This window comes from Puntigrus tetrazona, chromosome 21 (assembly GCF_018831695.1).
Source record: "Puntigrus tetrazona isolate hp1 chromosome 21, ASM1883169v1, whole genome shotgun sequence".
Lineage (NCBI taxonomy): Eukaryota > Metazoa > Chordata > Actinopteri > Cypriniformes > Cyprinidae > Puntigrus > Puntigrus tetrazona.
The window spans coordinates 14266510-14289824 of record NC_056719.1 but is presented as its reverse complement, the minus strand read 5'-3'; the positions used below and the strand labels follow the sequence as shown (position 1 = coordinate 14289824).

At 37.1% G+C, this 23315-nt stretch overlaps 2 protein-coding genes across 2 annotated transcripts in view; both read left to right on the top strand.

The window, feature by feature from the left end:
- chm (CHM Rab escort protein) overlaps positions 1-10262 on the top strand; it is a 42595-nt gene extending 32333 nt beyond the window's left edge. The window contains exons 13-15 of the mRNA XM_043221647.1: positions 3551-3661; positions 9288-9445; positions 9542-10262. Coding sequence (XP_043077582.1) covers positions 3551-3661; positions 9288-9445; positions 9542-9820 — 548 coding nt within the window. The 3' untranslated portion in view covers positions 9821-10262. The remainder of the gene's footprint in view (positions 1-3550; positions 3662-9287; positions 9446-9541) is intronic.
- A 4615-nt stretch (positions 10263-14877) lies between these two features.
- LOC122326026 (cation channel sperm-associated protein subunit gamma-like) lies at positions 14878-23194 on the top strand. Its single transcript, XM_043220701.1, has 28 exons — positions 14878-15060; positions 15195-15242; positions 15409-15556; positions 15654-15780; positions 15867-15939; positions 16095-16250; positions 16342-16507; positions 16812-16949; positions 17073-17131; positions 17290-17422; positions 17588-17647; positions 17809-17924; positions 18008-18106; positions 18207-18350; positions 18464-18534; positions 18645-18852; positions 19062-19121; positions 19252-19414; positions 19712-19824; positions 19931-20011; positions 20140-20196; positions 20290-20446; positions 21447-21510; positions 21619-21717; positions 21795-21908; positions 22106-22201; positions 22348-22441; positions 23018-23194. Exons 1-28 carry the CDS (start codon positions 14878-14880, stop codon positions 23192-23194), a joined length of 3204 nt encoding a protein of 1067 aa, XP_043076636.1.
- The last annotated feature ends 121 nt before the right edge of the window (positions 23195-23315 follow it).

The window sequence follows — 23315 nt, the reverse complement described above, 5'->3', positions numbered from 1 at the left end:
ATTTTTTTCGGTTTATCAAAGAATCCTGAAAAAAAAAATATGGTTTACACAATTTTTTTAAGCAGCTTTAAACTTAATTTCAAGTTAATTTCAGGTTTCTTGAGCAACAAATCATCATAATGGAATCATATTCTGAAGGATCATGTGACACCGAAGACTGTTGCAGTATTTCACAATATTACTGTATTTCGATCATGTAAATGCAGACTTTTAAGCTTAAGGGACTTTTTTTCGAATCATTTATACACATTTGACCAGTAGTGCATATACATTCTTCTTTAAAAATGCATATTTTAAACCATTAGCGATCTTCCAAAAATGATAACAATGATAAACGTCGATAGTCTCAGTACACAGGCAAATGTCAGAGCTGTCCTTCAGATCACTCAGTTCACCACCGCCCACCTCAGCGATAACTCCATCATTAACTCCGCTGTTATTTATGAAAGTTATTCTGTTTGTTACACTGGCCCTATTTTGCTATCAATCATCGTGAAGGGGTAGATCAGGTGGAGATGGCGGAGCGGTCTTGGCGCTGGCCCCAGTGACTGACTCCGTCCTCACGGGGGAATGAAAAGCTTAATCAGCGGAACTCCTCTTCCTCTCTCTGGGAATTGAGTTCAGAGGAAATGATAGGAAGCTTTGCTTTGCCGTAGCCCGGTCCCACAGGGAGATGGATCGTAGTCGTTCCTCTTTAAGTAATGCACTTCTACCTGAGAGCATCCCTCGCAATCAGCGGATGATGATGACCGTGACAGACATGCGTTCGCGGGAGAAGATGGTCTTTATTTATCATTAACCACTTATGACAAGACTGTTTTAGCTACGCTGCTGGGGATGTTAGATGTGCTCTCGAGGCCTCCAAGCAACACCACAGCTATTGATTATAGACTTTGAGGGAGAAGTGTGTGATTTTGGGCCACTGGCAGCACCAAACAGAATTGCAAAAATTGTTCTGTTATTGGTCATCCTGCCCCAAAATTGCCAAGAAATTTGCCCTCATCTCATTACACTGTGTGCAAGTTTTAGGTCTATAAAGTATTAGTATTTTAACATAATAAATACATATTTCACCTTCTATATGAAATCAGAATGAAGGACTTGGTGCTACTTAAAAATAGAAATAATACATTGGCGCTAATATATAAAAAAATATATATATATATATATATATATATATATATATATATATATATATATATATATATATATATATATATATATATATATAAATAATATAATAAAATATATATATATATATATATATTTTTATATTATTTTTATATATATATAATATATATGTGTGTGTGTGTATATATATATATATATATATATATATATATATATATATATATAATGTATCTGTTAAAAAAATCACTTTTAAATTGTGAATTAACATTTACAACTGTGTATGGAATTTTTAATGTTATTAAATATTGTTGTAAGTACTATAATCCATCCTATATGAAAGTGTAGTTAGTATTGTATATTATTTCAAAAATTATAATGAAGCAAATCCAGTTTTAATGCTTTATAAAATGCAATATTGCATTTTGTTAATTTTACTACACTTTTGTTGTTTACATTTTGAAGTTAAAAATAGCTATATTTATTTGTCAGAGTGAAAACATAATTATTATTTAATTTAATTTAATTTATTAAAAAAATTTTATCACAAGCCAGCATTTTATTAAACATACAATAGAACATGAAGAACATAACAAATGCTTAAACTGAGAAATTATACAATTGTATGCACAAAATGAGCTCATTTCAAATTTGGTGCCTCTCAAAATAGAGGTTATAAGTTTTGGTGTTGGAATTTGGTCACTGATGCAGTTTCCAGCTCCTGAAGAGTGCAACCATAGCTGCAGTATGTGGTGGTTTTGCATTGTCCTGCTGAAATACGCAAGGCCTTCCCTGAAATAGGGAATAAAATGGAAGGAAGCATATGTTGGTCTCTATAAGGTCTCACTTCTCTTAAGCTGGGAGGACACGGTGTCCATGATTTCCAACAAGAATGATACTTTTGGACTCATTTGACCATTTTTCCACATGGAAAGAGTCCATTTAAGATGAGCCTTGGCCCACAGGACACAACGGTGCTTCTGGACCATGTTCACATATGGCTTCCTTTTTGCATGATAGAGCTTTAGTGGGCGTCTGCAGATGGCACGGTGGATTGTGTTTACCGACAGTGGTTTCTGGAAGTATTCCTAGGCCCATTTATTAATGTCAGTGGCAGAACCATGCTGATGAGTGACGCAGTGTCATCTGAGGGCCTGAAGGCCGCAAATCATTTTTGATGATGTTATGTACTGTAGCTAATGAGGTTTGCAAAGCCTTTGCAATTTGACGTTAAGGAACGTTGTTTTTAAAGTATTCCAGGATCTTTTTACGCACTCTTTCACAGATTGGAGAGCCTCTGCTCTTCTTTACTTTGGAGAGACATCCCTTTTATAGCTAATCATGTTACAGACATGATGTCAATTAACTTTATTTTGGTTGCTAGATGTTCTCCCAGCTGTGTCTTGCTTTTTCCGCGTTGTATACATTTAATGTATACTAAGTGTCCACTCAAATAGAACAAGGCAGTTATTTTTTCAAGACTCTATATAGAACATTTATAGCCATAACTGGGTATACTATGAATCCACCTGTACTGCAAAAGAGTTCACTTTCAACTATCCAGGACTTTTAAAATCAGCCCCTAGAGTGTCTCTGGCTGTGGTGAGAATCTTTTTCAGAACTCTGCAGTGTCCCGTGTGTCTTTAGAGCCTTTAGCGAAGCTGCACCTCCTGTCCCACTGGAGATGCCTGCATATGTGCACCTCTCCACGGTGTGACACGGAGCCTGCGCCGCCCTGAGCCTGCACTGGAATTGTTCTCTTTGATCCTCACGCATACGGTGTTGTACCACAGACCACAGGAAGAAACAGTGGAGAAGTAATGATAAGCCTGGAAGTGGTGTGTGAACTCTTGGGATTACCCAGGACAGTTCCACAGATCCCACTAGCAGAGCTTCTCAGGCCTTTATGAGGATTGAGATTTGTTGTTTTGAGTTTTGGTGCCTGTTTCTTTTTTGCCCATCTGCATCACTTTAAGGGCTACTTTCACGGAAAGTCAGAGCCTTACTGTAGTCCTTCATCTAGTCAGATGTTGGCCAAGTTTGTCATACTTATTTAATCAAGCTTTTTTCAGTACAATTAGCATGTTCTGAAACATTGCCTTTCAGTTTCTAGGCAGCAGCTTGAGCTTTGATCTTATTGAAGATGAAGCTTTAAAAAAATTATTAACAGTCCCATCACAATTTTGATTGTTTTTTTTTTTCTTGATTAAGAGTGAAAAACATTTTTAACCAGTTTTCTCAAAATTGCATGCAAGAAAAATAATTGGAATTACAATTCTGATTATATATATCACAGTTCTGATGGAAAAGATGTCAAGATGTGAAGATACAAATTTGCAATTACCTCTGCCTACCTTTTCATTTTTTTTACTTGTTCCTTCCAAATCGTGGTTCAGCTAACGTCATTTTTGTTTTATACCAGATTTGGTCCACTTAACCTGTTCGTCGTCTGGTACGGCCAAGGAGGATCTCGCTCCAGTTGTATCTCAGTTGTTTCACGTTTCCACCATTTCTGGAGAGGAACCTTCAGAAGGTAAGACCTGACCCAGCTCCTTCATTTCCAATTAAAACTGCCCATCATCTAAACCCATTAACATCTTCGGTCCTTCTGTGCATCGACCTCCGATTGCACATCCAGATCCGCTATACATCCTGCTAACAGTACTTAACTAACCTTGCCGTTCGTGTCAAAGAGAGATCATCTCTTCCTCCCTTTAAAGAAGAAAGATCTGGTATTGCTGTGACATTCAGCGAAGGGCTTACACAGAGACGTTATTGGCGATAACAGTGATTGATATTGATGGTGGTGTGGCAGGCAGGGGCCAGGCACTGCTCCCATTGATTCCCATTATACTCTGTCAGGGTCTGCTTGGCTCCTTCAGAGTGAATCTGAGCACGACCTGTCACATATGACCTCACATTACCTTCAGATCATAAGGGTGAATTCATACAGTGAGTTTGGATTTCAGAGATTGAATAAAAAAAAGAGATTAGTTTAGTTGTTCTTGGTTATATATATATATATATGTATGTGTATATATAATTTTTTAAATACCACAAAAAGTATAATAGTATATTATAGGGTTATAATGATAAAAATTAACCCATTTTCCCCCTTGTATAAATAATATTTTTTTTTTTTTTAGATTAAGCCATTTTTACATTGTTGGTTGTGTGACATCCACAGAGCTAAGTCCCGCCCACAGGTTTTGACTGACACTGGTGTTTTACATTAGACCTGCCCTGAGTGAGCTGTCATCAGTCTGCCATTGTTTGGACACCGGAGCAGAATGTCTCCTAAGCAACTGAGATGTTCTGTTATTGGATGTAATAATGAACATAGCAGTCGCCATGTACTCCCATCATCTGAGCTGCTAAATACACTGTGGATTACAAATGCTTCCTAAATCTACATTTATGTTCACGCAAATCATTCAAGATCCAGCCTCACCTACAGAAGAAATCAACCAGGTCTCATAAAAATATGTACATCTGTGCACTTTTTGCGCAACACCATTTTAACGTGCCTTGCTGGACGTTTCACTGCAGTTTCAAAGAGAAATATTGATATTGTTTTGAAGTCACATGAGGGTCATCAAGTAATTGTGTTAAAATGATGCAGAGTTTTACTGCCTTTTACTGTTCATTTCTTTTGGAAACTGCAGTGATATGTACTTATTGGTACGTAGTTCATGTCTCGATAAAACGTGAGCCAAGGTACGTTTATGCCATGAGACCAGGTAGGAAGAAATGAGTATTAGATTATTTTATGAATCATTGCAAATCGACTTTCCATATGATGTGCTAGTTAGCAAGTTCTGTAGCTTAATGTGGCAAAGGTACACAGTCTCTCCCTACAGAAGAGATGACTGTCCTGTTTGATTGCAGTAAGATCAAGGTCATCTAGGCCACGACATCCTCAACTCTCCTCATTCCATCCAACAAACTCAATCTCCCTCTATCAGCCGGCATCTCAACACGCCTTTATCACTCCTCCATCGTGCGCAGACTCTCCTTTGAAGCATTTGCTTTTTCTATTGATTCTTGTTGTGAATTTAAGTACTTCTGTGGTTCGAGAAAATAGAGATGTTATAATTGTTTCTGTGTGTGTGTGTGTGTGTGTGTGTGTGAGTGTGAGCCTGGTGCTCAGGTGCGTGGCCAGCACAGCAGAGGGTGCGGGACGTGGGGCCCCGCTGGGCGACACACAGCCTTTTTATCACAGGAATGAGCTAGTACTATTTTAATTAAAATGTCAGAACAAATACTGGCAGAGGTCTTGAGGATGAATCGCTAGATAAGAAGAGCAGTGGGCCAGAACAGGTCAGAGAGACAAAGTCACCTGGGTAGATCTTCATTCATTCCCATGGTCAAAGCGCTGTGTGTGAGTGTGTATGTATGTGTGTGTGTGTGTGTGTGAGAGCGAGTGAGTCTGTTTGGATCGTGATGGAGCCAAATGGAACAAATAAACAACTAGTGCAGATTTCCTAAGGGGTTTCAAGCCCTTCACAACGATCAAGGCTTACATATGACTGCATGTAGACTAGATTAAAGGAAGCTGTTACATTTTATATTCGGGTTTAGTTACTTGAAGAACACTTAGGACACATCTTAAATCCCTTTAGTGACCAACGGCTTAAACCTCGGATACCTCAGCAACCGTAATTAAAAAAACAACAACCTTGGAATCGTGTAACAGTAGGCTAAAAAAAAACAGTACTCTAAATATTTTAGCGTCTGCACATAAAATGTCTCTGAACACCTTAGCGGCCATTGAGCGTATTAGTCCAGAACCACTTTTTCAGCTGTGTTGATTAGTTTTTTTTACTCATTGATTTTGAGCCATGGAACCAACCAATCAACTGCGAGAACAGTCACGTCAACAAACTTTGATTTGAAGCTAAAAGGTACTTTACAGCTTGAACGAAGGGAACTACAATCCCAGGAAGCATTGTAAACGGCAGTCTAACTGTTATAACTGTTCATAAAGTAAAATGTGTATATGTGCACAGATAAGAACATAAACCCCAAGTAAAAAGAACATTTATTAACATCACAAAACAATCACTTGTACATCACTTCCTGTACATTTGTGGATCACTGCATGCTGTTGATTTCAAAATATTTCAAGACACAAATTCACAAATATGTGAACTCCACCCACTGTACACTCAAACTCAAATCGCATTGTGCTGCTTAATCGTAGCACGTTCACGCCATGGCCAATCACGTTTTGCTGTACACTCAGGACGGGAAGAGACTCTTTTTGCACTCTGCACCACTTTTAGTGATGGCCTACTATTGACAACCACGAGGCCATGTGAAAACACCTAACTGCATAGTAAAGTTCTAAAAAGTAGACATATTGTAAGTAGATGGTAGATTAAAAAAAATATTTTAGGCACGATTTGATCTGAAGTACAAAAATAAATAAATAAATCTTAAATTGTAAAAAGTGCAGGGTTAGGGTGTGGGATGGGATCATATTCACTATCTATAAAACAATACAAGTCTGTGTAATGTCCTCATTCAGATAAATATGCACTTGTGTGTGTGTGTGTGTGTGTGTGTGTGTGTGTGTGTGTTGTGGAGGCAAAGTGCCAGTGTGTGTTAGAGAATGATTGTGGCTTGGGAGGTTTGCAGCTGCAGGCATGTGTTAGCCACCATCAGGAGTGCTGCTGTATGCTAATCTGACATTTGTCACATCTGGGAGTGTGTGTGTGTGTGTGTGTATGTATGACCAAACCAGAGCTCAAACACATGCATCTTTGTATATATTTATGTTCCATCTTATATCTAAAGTAGAACATTTTATACTAAAGGTAGTCTTTAAATTTAAAAACAAGACAAAGTAATACATAATGTTTATATTTATATATATATATATATATATATATATATATATATATATATATATATATATATATATATATATATATATATATATATATTTTATAGAATATAATGGATAATTTATTTGATCAAAAATGCAATAAAAACACTAATATTGTCAAATATAACAGTTTAAAATAACTTTTTTTTTTCTTTTAACATCTTTTAAACATTTTATTCATTCCTTTGATGCAAAGCTTTCGGCATCATTACTCACCAGCTCCTTCAGAAATCATTTTAACGTGCTCATTTTCTGATCCAATTTTTCAACATTATTATCAGTGTTGAAAATAGTTGTGCTGCTTAACATTTTCTTGCGTCTTTACTGTCACTTTTGTTCATTTTCAATGTGCCTTTGGTGAATGAAAGTATCTTTAATTCTTTAATCTCATCCTTCGAAATGTGGTGTTGACATTTATTGACCTGTATAATTATGAATATAATAATAAAACCGATATAAATATTATATACCAGTACAGATACAGCAGGCCGTACAGTTTCTCTGTGTCCATACATCACCTAGTAATGTATGGTCATGGCTTTCTTCTTCTAACAGACGGGACTCTGTTTGGCTGTGTGTGTTCAGTTAAAGGCTTGAGTGTTTTGTGAATCAGTGACCCGACAGCATTCAGAGGGAAGGATGGGTGGTATATTTGAAGCGGCGTTAAACATTGATGCCGCCACACCTCTCCCCCTCTCCAAATTAAGCAAATCACCGGGCCACTCCGGGCAGGAAAAGGAACACGCGTCATAATTGTGTGACATTTGGGTAATGACCGTTCTGACATTTCAGACTGACACCTTCTCCCTCTCGCTTTTTCTAGCCTTTCTTTTCCCACCTTTTTGCGGCAGAGGCTCATGTATTTAAAGGGTAATGATACAGACTGACAGCTTTACGCTTTAAACGAACCAGTCACACACACACACACACACACACACACTCACTCTTGAGATTCTTCTCTTCTGTTGGACTATAGAGGCCGTCTCGCCTAAGATGTCATCAAAGGAGAGAAAGATATTAGGTGACCTACGTCATGCAGCCGCCAACAAAATACTAACAGTGACTCATCTTGTGATAAATCAGCATAGATCTTTTGAAACTGCCATAAGTGATTTTCAAACACATTTTCACTATTAACTAAGAGTTTCCCCTCTGTATGTTCCTCACTGGCTGCATATTGATGGTAATTATAGCAGTTATGTTTAGGTGTTGGATATAGATAAGAGATCCAGAGTATGGTCATGCAGAATAAGATATTAATACGTGCTTTATTAATATTAATTAACTTTATAAATAACGTGGTCAAAACTGTAAATCAAAAAGTCTATGCGCGATCTTCCCGGCAACTCTTGCTTTCTGCTGTCCTTGGTGCTGAAATTCTCTCTGGCTTTCAGCTAAGAAATATCCAACAAAAAAGACTTAGTTTATTTATTTATTTGTTTGGCTCTTTTTTAAAAATACGAAAACTATTCTCCTAATGTTCCTAAATAACAAACAAGTCTTTTCTGCTCACCAAGGCTACATTTTTTTATTAAAAAAAAAAGTTTATTGAATTTTCAGCATCATTACTCCAGCCTTTGGTGTCACGTCATTCTAATATGTTGAGTATGGTGAATATTATTGGTAATCATCATTTACGTTTCTTAATATTACAGTTTTGCTTAGTAGAGCATTCGTTGTTTTGTTTTGTATTTTTGTGTGAAATACAAATCTTTTGTAACAGTTGTCTTTAATAACTTTTATCAATATAGTGTGAATGTGTCCTTGCTGAAGAAAAAGTTTTTTTTTTTTATTTAAGGCTAGTGTTTTACAGTTAACACGATAATACGATGCAGATCAAAAATGGTTTCAACACTGATAATAATAAGAAAGGAGATCACGAGACACTGAAGAGTAGAGTAATGATACTTTAAATATTACATTGAAAATATATTCAAATAGAAAACAGCTTGTCTTTAACAGTATTACACTTTTTAGATACTTTAGAAGATACTGCTTTCAAAAATATTAAATACTCATCATAAAAATACAAATATATAATCACTATTTCCAAACATATGATTGGTCCATTACCCATATAACATTCTGATCATTCTGAAGCGGTGGATAAGTGCATAGATTCTATCTAGGCCTGGTCATGACCTTTAAAACAGACAAGTGGCCCAGATTTGGCTTAGTATTTTTTAGAACTGTCAAGAGTAAGACATCTGAAGCGCATATCGACACATTAAAGACAGAAACGAAATGACGTTTAAATATCACTTTTCAGGCTCAGAGGAGAGAAGCAAGCCGGCGGTGCTGTGGGTCATGTACTTCAACACGAGAGACACATCAGCCCTGGACAGCAGCAGCTACAGCCTGCCGAGCAACGTCCACGTGTGCACCGGTCCCGATGGCAGCCTGGGCAGTGACTACTCCATTAAACTGGTGAGTCCAGCAGAGGGAGGCAGACACGGACTTCGTTCGATCAGATGAAGCTCATAGGCTCAATTATTGGATGTTTTTTTCCGTGTTCATTTCCAGGCTGAATCTGTGTTTCATCAAATCCTCCCCGACGAAGAGTTCTGTCCGCCCGCTCCCAACCCAGAGGACATCATCTATGACGGAGACGGTCCGCAGGCCGAAGGGCCCGGCTTCGGCGAGAGCGCTAACACAGAAGCAGATAAAAGCCAGACAGAGGAAGAAGGTGGCGGAGATGAGGAGAGCCCGTCGACCGAGAGCTCGGAACCCGCGGAGACGGGCAGCGTTACCCAGCAGGCAACGTCAGACATGACCCTGCCCTCTGAGGAACAACCCCTTTAGAGACGCTTGTTCATTTCTACACGATCACTGAGTATATGGAATCCAAAATACATCACGTTCATCTCCGAAGTTCTCAGTCCTGTTACGTTCATCAAATTTTATATGCCTTTCTTTTGCATTTTCACACTCGATGCCTGTTTTATTTTGACCGGTTACTGTAAGACGTTTATGTATTTGCTTTTTTTAACCAAAATGCTTTTCTTTTTTTTAATTTCAGAATGTATTCACAATTTTGCATGGTTCAAGCAAGGTGCCTATCATATATTCTGGAGTTATTCAAATGACGGAGATTAAATGATTTTGGTCGCACAGACGCTTTTATTTTGTCAAATGCTGCTTCTTCCAACCTTGTATTTGTATTTGAGATGTCTGTTTGAACGCTGTCTGTCTTTTCATTTGTACGCTATAATGGTTGCTGACATTAAAAATGTAATTGAAGAGGTTTATTTTGGTTTATTATATGTAGCTGCTATGCACTGTTCTTCACGTCGTCTGTCACCGATACGAGGCGATTTCAACTCCGATGTAAACCGCGATGCCGCGCGTTAGAGATGCTCTGCGAGTGCACTTCACCTGCCACGAAGGCGAGGTGAGGAAGCGCGAGGGAAGGAGCACAGTTTGATGACATTTGGTTTGCACTGCCATGGCTGAACAGATGGCTCATTATGGCTGCGAGTGCGCAGTCGTCCCTCACAGCGCTTGCTGTCTTTGTTTCCCTGGAATTTGATATGGGCTCTGCCGAGGGTATTTACCCGTTCTGGAGGGGAAGAATTACTGCTGAACACATGGCCCAGGTTAGTCCCAGACCAGAGGAAGTGTGCTGATTCTTTCTGACGGCTGGGAGTAAGCACACCCCTGACAGCACTGACGAGTGTTTAGAGTCAAGTCAAGAGTGATGTGTGTCACATTTAACACAGTCTTCGGCTTTATTCACTCGTTGTGTAAGGCTTAGAATACATAATGTGACTGGTTTCTGGTTTTCTATGGAAAAAAAGTCTTGGTTTTATAGCAAAAATTAACCAGGGCTGTAACCTCTAGAGACACTGCGGGACTTCCTATATTCAAATTCTAGGACTGTTAAATGACTAACTGTAGTATTTTCAAATGCAACTTCAGAGTACTAAATAGTATTTGTCATTGGCAAGCCTAACTCACAAAAAGAACAAATTATTTCAACCCTGTTACTGTAAGTTTTCCACATGTAAATTTGAATAATTGGCTGATTTTATTTTGACTTGTAGTGGGACACAGTATTATTCAGTTTTTATACTAATGTTTTAAAAAAATAATATTGCTTAACAGAGTTGAACCATGAAGCTTAAAGTAGTAGCCAAATCCTTACCTTAAAGCGCAATTTAATCAACCCTGTTACTGCAAGTTTGAAGAGATTTTTACACCTTATGATTTATTTAAATATTTCTAACCCGTTTAATTTTTCTTAAAAATGTTTTGTCAGCCCTGTTATATCCAAAATGTTCTTGAGCTGAAGATCAGTGCAAAAAAAAAAAAAAAAAGTCTAATCGTAAGCAGCCAGGAAACATCATTATGCCACACAGTATTGTTAACAGGTTGTGTTATGCTTTTTAAAATACTAATAATTATCTTATACCAAGTTGAACTATTAAGATTTATTTGACCCCACAGCACCACATGTATGCGTCAACCCTGTTACATATACATGTTTCAGGGTTGAAGATGCCATTGCAAAAACTGTCTCACAATAGCCTCAGCTAGCAAATATCATTGCGCCATACCATGTTATTCACTGACTATGTTCTGGTGATTAAAAAATGGTGTTTATGCAAAAACAGAGTTGAATTAGGGGCAAAAAAATTAAAAATCCATTTCAAATCATTACGAACAGCATGTGGGATTAATTCTACATTTTCTCCCAGTGAAAAAAGATTGTGAAAGCATGGTATTTTTAAACGTCAACTACGTCAAAACATCATACTTTCCCATAAAACATTTAAAAGCATAATTTTGTTGTTTGCAAAGATATTTGCATAGGTACTTTAAGTTCACTATATCCTGAACAGACAAATGCCATCGTAATGTGTGAATGACCTATGATATATTCCCTCAGCAGAGAGACCAGAACCTGAAGTCTCAAACATGGCCTTATTTAGGTTTAAACCTATTGAGTGTCCATATATCTGCTTCATGCTCTGTGATCGATTTCCTCAATTTTTGTAATTTCATGACAATCCTTTATCTCCAGCATTTTGGTTTCATCTCATTGTTTTGGGGGCATGAGATTATTTTCTTCTCTCTTGAGTGACCTGCCTGCTCAATAGCATCATTGGGAATCAATTTTCTGCATGGAGAGTCTTGACATTCAAACGCAAAAGGGTAAAATGTGCCACAGGCAAGACACCTAGCGGGGGCCACGTTTCTCCGGCACTATGGGGTGCATTCGGTGAGGAATCTTTAGGGACTTACTCTGAGGAGTTGTAAAATGTTTCTCAACAAATTAAGGTTTGACGCACAAATATTTTTACTTAGCAGATGCCCCTGGCTACATCTGATTTTATCTTTAAGAAGGCCGCTAAAAGAAGGTGCTGTTTTAGCAGGCTACGTCAAATATGATCGTATGAACACAGAGAGGTTTAGGCGACCCATCTGCTCAATATAAACAACAAACAGCAAACAATGCAATAGATGAAGCATGCTATTTTATTTATTTTCAGTGCGTTCATTGTTGAATTGGAGTTACCTAGATTGGTGAAATAACAGTAATGCCATATTGCGGTGTAATTATTTCTATCCAGGCTGTAATTTTGTAAACAAAAAGAAGATAAAGGATACATATACTGCTAGCAATAAGTAGCTTTAACACGATAAAGCAGTTGGTATTTCGTTCTGGCATGACTCCACCATCATTTCCATCACCGGATGCTGCTAAATACAGTTCATCAAGCAATCATTTGTTAATAATTATTTATTTAAAAGTGTAAACACGTTGAAATGGAAAAGTGTTCATTTTCAAAGCCCATAGCTGCGAAAGTCCCAAAAGATGAAAAAAGGCACGCGTTTATCTGCCGCTTATAGTTGCTTTAATGTGTTTTTACTGACATCTAGTGGCTACATTATGTCGATGCATGAGTTTAATGAACATTCAGTGAGCGTGCTTTTTGAAGTCGGAGATTGTTGTATTTATTTTTCACAATGTTGAAAGGGAAAAGAACAATAAATTACTTAAACATTTTACTATAAATGATGCCCTTTTTAATAAATATTTTTAAAAATTAAATAAATTATTTATATATATTTTTTGTGATTGTTTTAACTGTACGGCGATTTTCTTTAAAGTGAATAACAGAAGGCATGCAATTAACAAAAATACATTTAATATTAATACAAGACAAAATTCTAAAACACATAAAGCTGTTTAATTATTTTCAGAACATCATTTAAAATGTTGTCTATTAACTATTATTATTACGTTTATGTTGGTGGTTCTATGGCCTTTAAATAAATTATATAAATTAGTACAGTATAAATTAGTACAATAAAATAAAAATAAACCAAATACTGTCTGGAATCTAATATTATTATTATTACTATTTTATTTATATTATAATCAATGATTACTATATTACTATAAAATGTTACTTTTTTACAACTAATTGGTACACAGATTACCATTTAATTTAGCTAATATTTGCTGTTGTTATAAATTAGGTGTTAATGTCCATATAGATATAATTTCTCTTAAAGTGTTTTTCTTCCTCTTCTTCCTAAAAATTTACATTATTTAAAAAAAAATCGCATAATACCCATTTTCGCGATTGTGATGTCATCAGATTCAGGTCACCTGTCACTGAGAAAATTTCGGAGGTAATTCTTAAAACTTAATACAATTAATACATTTTAATACAATTTCTCAGAACTGTGTAGAATTAGCTAATTGCTGATAAATAGTTATTAATTTCATCATCATTGTTGCAGTCGATACAATATTAATGATAAGCGGTTTTAACGGCCACCTCAAACCATACAAGGAATAACGTTAAAAAATAACGTTGTAAACAGAAACGTTAATTGTCTTTGTTTCAAAGGCGTTAAGTCTTATTTAAACATATATTTATGTAGTTTAAATGACTAAACAAGGTATTCAAACAAAATTTACGTTATTTAAAAATAGTAATAAATATCTTTACTTAGTATGAAAAGTAGTTGTCACACAGACTTGAGAAGCGTCGTCGTTTAAATAAATAAATATTGGCCTAAAATAATGATTTACTTATTTAGCAGTTTAACGGTAAATATGTTTAAATGTTAAATATTGTTTTTTTGACTGACTCACATCCACAGCATCTTAAGCAATGTGTCATGATCAATGTCTTAATAAAGTTCTTCTTAAATGATTAATCAGCTGTAAGGCGCCTGGTATTGATCTATATTTCAGGACTCAATTCACTCTTAAAGAAATTCACCCAAAAATGAAAATTACACCATAAACTACTCACCTCCAAGCCATCCTAGTTGTATATGACTTTCTTCTTTCAGACGAACACGGGCAGAGTTTTTTTTAAAATGTTTCTTCTTCCAAGCTTGTTAATGCTGGTGGATAGTGGCCATTATTTTAAGCTTTTGTAAATCGTATATATATATATATATATATATATATATATATATATATATATATATATATATATATATATATATATACACGCATACAGTATATGTAAGTACTGCAACTTAAAACTAACCTATACACCTCCGGGGATTATGGTTATGTCCTCTCAAGCAAATAACTGACTTCCGGTTTTCTGCAAGAAGCTTCGAGGTCCAACTTCTTGGCTCAGGTTAGTTTTACATCGCAGTACTTGCAGATATATCCAATTTACAAAGCTTCAAAATCATGGCCACCGTCCACCAACATTACCAAGCATGGAAGAGCCAGGATACATTTTTATAAAAACTCAGACTGTGGTCCTCTGAAAGAAGAAAGTCATATGCACCTAGTATGACTTGGGCGTTTATGGTGTAATTAAAAATATTGGATGAACTATTCCTTAAAATCAGTAAATCAATTCCAGTCTGTTTCAGAAATGGCTTTGATTGTGATTGTGCTGCTTGCACTATCAGTGCTTGGTTTCAAGCCGTCTCGCGCTGGAGAGTGTGAGTGGGTCATGAGGTTGTGCAAAACCGATCTTGTTTCCACCGGATTGTGTGGTGTCAGGACTGGCGGCATGGAGGTGCAAGATCTGGATCACACGGAAATGCATAAAAATGTTAGCTTCCTTGATATTATCCAAAACATAAAGTATGTTCATTTACATAAAAGGAACCTTAATTTTATTAAGCATTTATTGTAGTGAATGTTGTGTGCGCGTTAGCTTTCATAATGTTCTGTTGTGTCCCATAGGTAGGATTTCCATATTACCTGAAGCTAGACCTGCTGTGTGGCTTTAAGGTAGCAAAACCCACTTATAACCCACTGTTATCAACTTTTTAAAACCATTTGCACTTGTAGGAACTGTTAGGTATCTGTAGGAAGGAAAGACAAAAGTTAGAAGCATCAAGCTAGAAAAATGACTATTGTGTATATTACTATTTTTACATTTATTGGGTGCCATCAGGAGTCTTCAGAGAGAGTTGTGCTGGAGGACTTAATGACTGGGCTGACTCCAAAAGCAGTCGTTATGTTCCAAGAACCCACACACCCCACTCACTTCAAACCACAGAGACTTGAGGTGGAGCTGTCAGTTGTTTCACTATCGGAAAATGGTGTGTGTGTGTGTGTTTAATATTTCAGTGCTTTGTGACGGTTGTGAATACAGACATTCATTCATGTTGTTGGTTTGGCTGGTGTGTGTTTGTTTAGCTACCTGTGGAAGTGAGATGTGCGAGTGTAGCTGGTACGCCCCAATGCCCTTCATCAATGGGTCAGTGGTGCAACGGGTGAAGGTAAAATCCATTGAAATGGGCCCTCAGCATCTACCTGAGAAAAGGTGGGTGTATGTTTTCATGTATATCTGTTTTTTTCATACATTATTGTTCGTATAATAAACCTCAATATGTTTCTGTGATGTTTCAGTTTTGCCTTTAATGTGAACGGCTACATGGTCACTACACAGAAGAGAGAGTCGGAAGCATACTTTGGCACGGAGGTGTGGTCAAAGAGCATTTAAATATATTATAAGCTGTTAAAGCGGATGTCATTTATAATATCAATAGTCAGTTATATAATAAGAATATATGCTTTGAAGAGTTTTGATAAAGTTTTACCCTTATTTATTTGCATGTGGTGTTTATTTGTCAATAGATACGTGTTATAGAAGACTCACTGAGAGTTGGTAGTCCATCCTTTCCACTCTGGGCTGTAGTAGACCATGCTCCTGTTCTCTTGTTGCCAGGAATACCAGGCTTAAAAACTGTGCTCATGACTGCTACTGAGTTCCAGGATACATCCCTCATAGAGGTTGCCCATTAACTGGCATTGCATCCATGACATTTGCACATTGAGCCGGTGCAGATCTTTGAATTACTTTTAAATGTACATATATACATAGGTGAGTATAAAGAGCTCGTCAGGCTCTTTGGAGTGTCTACAGGTGGAGTCTTCTATGATTCAAGAAACGTTTTCTACAGAGAGCTCACTATTTGTCGTATACAATCAAGAGCTATATCGTTTTCTAGGAAACTATTCTCTTCTTCCCCTCAGTGCGCCACCATCAGGTACGACAGAATTCATGTGGATGTTCTACATCTTTTTAATCATTTTCAATCTATTTAACTGCAGTCAGACAAAATCAAGTCATGTTTTTTTTTTCTCTCTTGAGAATGTTTCACTTGCATATGGCATTTATTAATAGTATTTATGTTCTGTAACATGATGCATTTCAGAGCAAAAACAGAGTATTCAGTTGCAAATAATGTAGAGTACGATTTTTTACTAAATACCCCTTACAATAATTTATTTATTAAAAGGGTTATTTTGTTTTCGTGTTTTCAAGGACTCTAAAACATCTCTCTTTCGTAGATACATGGGAAAAGGTTTTGAGTGCAGTCTGTGTGTCTGGTTTGGTACCAGTGAGTATTCCTCATCATGGTAGAGAGTACTTCTATGTTCTGGGGGGAGGCTTGCAGATTGGAACCCTGTACCGTGCAGAGCTTTACGGTCAGATACGGAACTACTTCATTCTCTCTGATACAACTCTTTCCGATATAAATTTGTTTAGATACCAAATGAGATCCCTCGTCCTGCCTGCATTCATGAGCTAAATCTAATTTTCTCCACTAGATGGTTTTGTTACATTTACAGAGTTGGTGGATTCTCTTGGCTTCACCCCATGCAAGTTTGTGGGATTTTACAAAAACCTTAAAAGAAGCACGGTGAACGGTGAGTGTGTTTTTAAGTCTCTACTTTTTCTGGTTGATGGATTTTCATATGGATCCGATGAGGCCAATTCCTGATGTGTTAACTGTTTAATTAGAAGGATGTAATTATACCGATGTAGTCTTCTTCTCCAGACTTCAGTTGCCAAGTGCGCTCGGCGGCCCAGAACGCCCAGACCGATATAACCGACATCGTACTAATAGAACTGCTTTTCCGTGAAGATCAAGAACGATCTTACATACTGCTCACTTTCGGTAACACACTGCTGTACATTAGATACGAACGGGAGTTGGTAGCCTAATGATTTTGTCCCAATGCATTTCGTCTTTCCATTTGGCATACTGTAATATTGAAGAATAGGTTTTTGCTTATTTGAATATAATATTATATAGGAATTGATTTGATTTGTTTCCTCAAAGATGGTGATTTCCAGATGAGTGAGATTTTACCCCAGTTCATTGCATATGGTCAGAAGCAACGTAAGCACATGTCTGTGACCTGTTGTGCATTTGTAGATTCGATGATGTCAGTCTGTTTTGTGTGTGTATTTAAATTAGACTATGTATGTTTTGCAGGCTTTTTATCATCCATAATAATAAAATGTTTACTCTGTGTGTGTGTGTGTGTGTGTGTTTAACAGGGCAACAAAAGAGAAGTTCTTTGAACCTGAAATTCAGTGGAATGACTCTCAGCCCCAGCACTGGAATTCTATACATCTGGGGAAATTCACTCATCTTCTCATATATTCTTGCGTATGTGCACACGTGCATTTACATTAGCACTTAACATAATTATGCTAACATTTTTTTGTGCGTTTGTTCAGTTGGGAAGATGGACAGAGTTTTTGGCAAGACAGCGGATTTCCTAGTGACCAGATGATAAAATATTTCACTCTTTCTTATGATGGAACATTTGTCTTTGTTACTGAAAATGAGGAGGTGTGTGTGTTTTAAAACCATATAATAATAAGTATGTGTATTCACATCAAGAAACTAAATCAAAATTTACAAGTGATACATTTTCTGTTTCTGCCTGTAGCTGTGGTGGGGTCAAGAAAGAACAGATTCTGTGTTTCGTTTGCGACCATCTCAGGGCTGGAATGAGCTATCCCATCTGCAACCTCTTTCCGGTGATCACAGCACACTCACAGTGTTTTATGATGGAGATAAAGAGTTACAAGAGGTGTGCGCAAGCATACTCACAAACAGCAAACACCCCCTGAAACAGGGCTACAGTATGAAAAGAGACACTATAAATATACATAAATTTATGTTTGCGTGTGCATGTGTATGCAGGTGCTGTACACAGTAGGCTTGGATGGGAAAGGTTGTATTGTGAAGAGAAAAATCCCAGTAGTCGAGATTTTGTATGCAGTCATTTTGTTCAACTTGTTTTTCAAATAATGTGCATTGTGTTTGTTTTTGTTTATCTAACTTGTTCATCTGATGTATGTCTCTCTCTTTTTCCCCCACATAGGTCATTTAGTCAACTGTCATTCCTGTCCTCATGTCCCTTTGACCTAGAGTACAGTGTTCCTCATACAGAGAGATTTAACCGATTGCAGCGGTACTCAGTCAACCCCCAACTCGTGACAACTTCCTCTGAATTACACACCACACGTTTATTGGCCCTGTACCAAGGTTTTGTCTACCACCTGCTGCAGCTGCATGCACAATACCTCATGGTATTATACCATGTCCAGTCTCTACAAATCTGGCATATTTATACACTTCATTTATATAAATTGTCATTGTAGATCTGCCAAGACTGGTGTTCATTTGAAAATTATGATATTGTAATATTCTTCTGTGGATATAACTTTCTGCTGCAGAAAAGATTTGAAAAGACCTCATGCAGTTACATTGTAGTAGAGTTTACTCCTTGCTTTTTTAGGTCATTGGAGATCCTAAAGAGAACCCCATCTGGCGCATGTGCAATAGTGTGCTATATAAGGTGACAGATTTCACTTTTTAATTGCATTGCAAATAAACAGAACAAAAATTATGAAAACTTCAGATGCAAGTTATGTGTTTCAGGTAAATGTCTGAGTCATTTTACAATGTGTGTGCTTGTTGTGTTTCAGGACCTTTGTTTGTACCTGTCATATAATAATGTGTCAGGTGTTACCACAGACAGCAAAGAGCTCATGACGGCCAGACTTCCAGATAGAGTTTACCTGGACAGAACAGCCTCATTCTCATTTTCCCTGTTCATAAGAGCTCATCAGCTCACTCTTGAGTCCATTGGTAAGGAATTCGCATATACACTTAATAATCTTAATAATAATCTAATGATACAGTTAACAAACAATTTGAACATTTAGCTTGTCAACTTATGCAGGAGCACTAATTTGCTAACTTTGCCATTTGGTGAATTTGCTAAATTTTGCTAAATTTGGTGCTAAAAGAGTTTGCTGTTTGTGTTTGCTATATTTAAACCTGTATTTTATCTGTCAAAATTTGAAATCTAAATGAAGTATAAAAAAGGTGATTATTATTAGTTTTAAGTAGAGCGGTCTGTTAATAATATGTATTTTGTTCCAGGAGAGCGTGCTGTAAATGACATCAGAATGTTTGCGACGGTCCCTAATTCTAAATATCTGAGGGTGACTCTCCAGAGATATGTGAAATTCAACTATGGAGGAGTCCTTTATAAGGTACTTTACCCTACCCACATGAACACGTAGCTACATCACTTTTTACTGTGATATATTTCCTGAGTGTTCATCGGTGGTTGCTCAAATCATCTGCTCTGTTATCTAGGTGACAGTTGCTGACAAAGGCATGGTTGAAGATCAGTTGTTTCCCGGAGAGAGACTTTTGCATTTCAGCGTGTTGTTTAGGGTCAGTGTTAAAATATTACTGAAAAAAATTACACATTAAAACAATGCAAAAAGTCATAATTGGCAGTCAGATCTGATATTGATATTTTTGATGTATTTGTATGGTTCATGTTTATTTTTCATTTTCAGATTGGCATTTCACCAAGACAGTGCTTTCAGCAGACTGACCTTGGGATGGTCCTCAGTGTAACGCTCATACATCTTTACTCCTTTACTCTGCTGTTCTCCTCTACCTTTATCACTCTGAGGCTCATTTTAGTCTTTTTCTCTCTCTCTTAGGGTCTGCAGAATTTGCCTGTTTATATTGGTTGCCCTCCTGGTAACCGATTGGTGTTTGATGCCAGTAGCACTCTGCAGGAGGGTATACGGCTCAATAGAAGGAACTTCAGCTGTTTGAATCCTGACCCAGTTACACCCTGTTTCTACTATAAAAACTGTAAGAACCTGCTGCGTGTCACACTTTTACTCAACATGGACTTTTCAGTCAGCAATGTTTCACTTAGTTTTTTTGGTAAGTTTACAGAATTCTAGCTGTTTGCAGAGGTACCAAATATAATTGGAGTGAGGAAAAAACGCATACAAGCTTGATTACGTGGTTAGTCATTGATTTATTAGGAATTTTTACAAACGTAACATGTAAATAATTGTGCGAGTGAATCCACTAAACAATATTTAGCAGCTTCTACGATTAAAACACACTTTTTGATGTGTGTTTTTTAAGGCAATATTTTAAAAAATAATAGTAAGGAACACTCCACTTTTTTTGAAAATATGCTCATTCTCCAACTTCTCTGGTCATCCATGGGACACAGTCTTGATCTGGATCAGCTGCCACCATCTTCTGCTCAAGGCTGTTCACTTCCATTATAACCACCTGGGATTTCTTGGTTGTGCCTCTTCCTGGTCGTCCATCCTCTTTCAGAGCCTCCTCTTGCGTTGCACATGTGTTCAATCCTTTTGCAATCTCTTTCACCATCCATTCGCCTGCTCCTGTTCACCATCCTTAAGCCACCATCATAGTCTTTGCCTTCTTTATTTTCTCTCACACTTTCAGCTGTGTACTGTAAATCATCTCATTATCAACTAATTTGTTCATGTGTTTTAAAGGGATCGTGAACTGCCTTTATTTTTATTTTGCACTGTTCTCTAAGGTCAGCTTATAACCAAGATTAAAAAACATAATTTGTGAGTAATAGGCTATTTTCTGTGCTGTTTATAACCAACCTCATCAGAACACTGTTTGAATAGGATAGATTATAGACTTGAGTGATTGTAGACAAATGTTTATAAGACAAAAACAAACAGTTATAATGTAATAAAAATTGCATAGGTGTGTTACATATTTATTTCATTGTATTCACTGTATTATTTTGTATAGTAATTTTGAATGGTTTGGTTTTGTCTTTCTCATTTCTTCTTTCTTTTTCTCTCTGTAGTGTTCTTTCCCTTTCTCCTCATTCAGGATGTGGTCCTAGGAGAGTCTAGGAAGTTTCTTGGCAGGTAAAGCTCGTCATGATTTGTATGAACAGTTTCAGAAAGTATTTCATGTTTTCAGTTCCCCAGATTTCACGTGTTTAGGTATTACACAGTCTGTGTGTATGGTTTTAGCTACACTTTAAAAGTAGTTGGTGGTGGTCCTCACTCAAGGAAGAACATTCATCTGTACAGCCCTGGGGAAGTACTGAGGTATAACAGCCTCAATTACAGGTAATTTTCCAAAAATTAACAAGTTGGAAACTGGATTTTCCTCATTTAAATCGTTAGCATGTTTGTCTGTGTATTAGATCAGAAAAATCACTTATATGGGATATAAATGCCTGTGAGAAGGATGGAACCTCTTGCAATGTCACAGAGGAAGGATTTTTTATCTTTAATGGCAGCAGAAACAATGGAATCAGGTGACACCCGTTTTATATATTAGGGGCTTCAGCAGTAAGATATTATTAGATCTCAACAGGTTTTATGTCAGTTTCTCACAATAAAAACTGTCAAGTGAAAACATGTCCTTGTATATTAGTAATGTTTATTTAATAGATTTGCACTATTCCTTTGAGCTACCTCAAGCTTACTGTTTTCATGTTGAATCTATGTGTAGATGGCTTTGCCAGCCTAATTCTCCTTGTGCTGATGTGGTATCCAATAACCCTGCAGTATCTCCACGTTTCTTCTTCATCTTTGAGGTCTCAAACAGGTGAATGGCGTTGCTCTATGCCTTTTCATATTTCTTATTTAATTTATGTCTGGTGAAATATCTCAATATCAAAAACCGTTTCCACCTTGACACTAAATCTTGAAAATAGTATACCCTTGAGAATTTATACCAGATTATGTGTGTAGGGATACAGGGACATACTGCAGTCACACCTTCCGTTTTGATATACTTGTCCATGACTTCCCCATGAGCTCAAGTAGGAGGTTCTACGTCATTCTGGTGAGATTCTAACATAGCATATTCCATTTAAACTTTTTGGGTATCATGTAAATAATTTTCTTTGGTAACTTACATGTCTTCGTTATTAGAATATTAATAAACAATAATAAATCATAAAGCGGTTTAACATTACAGGTTCAAAACCCAATATGACAAAAAACGGGTGTCAGACCACTACGCAAAGTCTTCTCCAGCACATCCCAAAAATTCTCAGTGGGGACAACTGGACTGGAGATTGAAATAAGATAATAATAATAATAATAGATATCATCATAGATTATTGTAAATGTAACCTTGTATAATTTTGCAAAGTAAATATTACACTGTACATTTGCTCTGAATCATATGTTTAATCAATCCAATGAAATTGACGAGACGTCATAGACGGGTGACATCACTGGCCAAAAAGCATAAGAGCATCTGGAACGCAGCCAGCTTCAGCACAGGCAAGGATGCTGAAAGTGTGGCTACGAGACCTGGTGACATTCTTCAAAGAGTCAACAAGACGCTATGGGAAATGAGATGCCCACACCCCCAGACTTGCCAATCCCTGCCCTGTGTGTGTGAATTGCACAGCTAGGAGAGAACAGCAGAGCCCGGAGAGACTTGCAAGTCCAAACCATAGAAACGGACAAACTTGTGGGGAGGTACACCACCCCACAGCTTTACAGATCTCAGCCATCGAGATCCCAGATACCTCGTGTTGAGTGCGCTCTCACTCCTAGCCTTAGCAAGAAACCAGAGGACTCATAAGTAGTATTGATAACATCCACTATCCACCTGCTCAAAGTTTACTTGGTTGCAAGAAAACCTCTCTTAGGGTGACCAAAACAGACGAGCAGTTGCTCACTCATTCTCCACAGGGCAGATCTGT

Excerpts from the sequence above, each read along its gene's own strand:
- LOC122326026 (XM_043220701.1), top strand. The coding sequence starts at position 14,878 with ATGGCTTTGATTGTGATTGTGCTGCTTGCACTATCAGTGCTTGGTTTC. Across the intron at positions 19,122-19,251 it reads GCAATAGTGTGCTATATAAG|GACCTTTGTTTGTACCTGTC; the intron begins GTGACAGATTTC and ends GTTGTGTTTCAG. Across the intron at positions 19,825-19,930 it reads ATGGAGGAGTCCTTTATAAG|GTGACAGTTGCTGACAAAGG; the intron begins GTACTTTACCCT and ends TCTGTTATCTAG.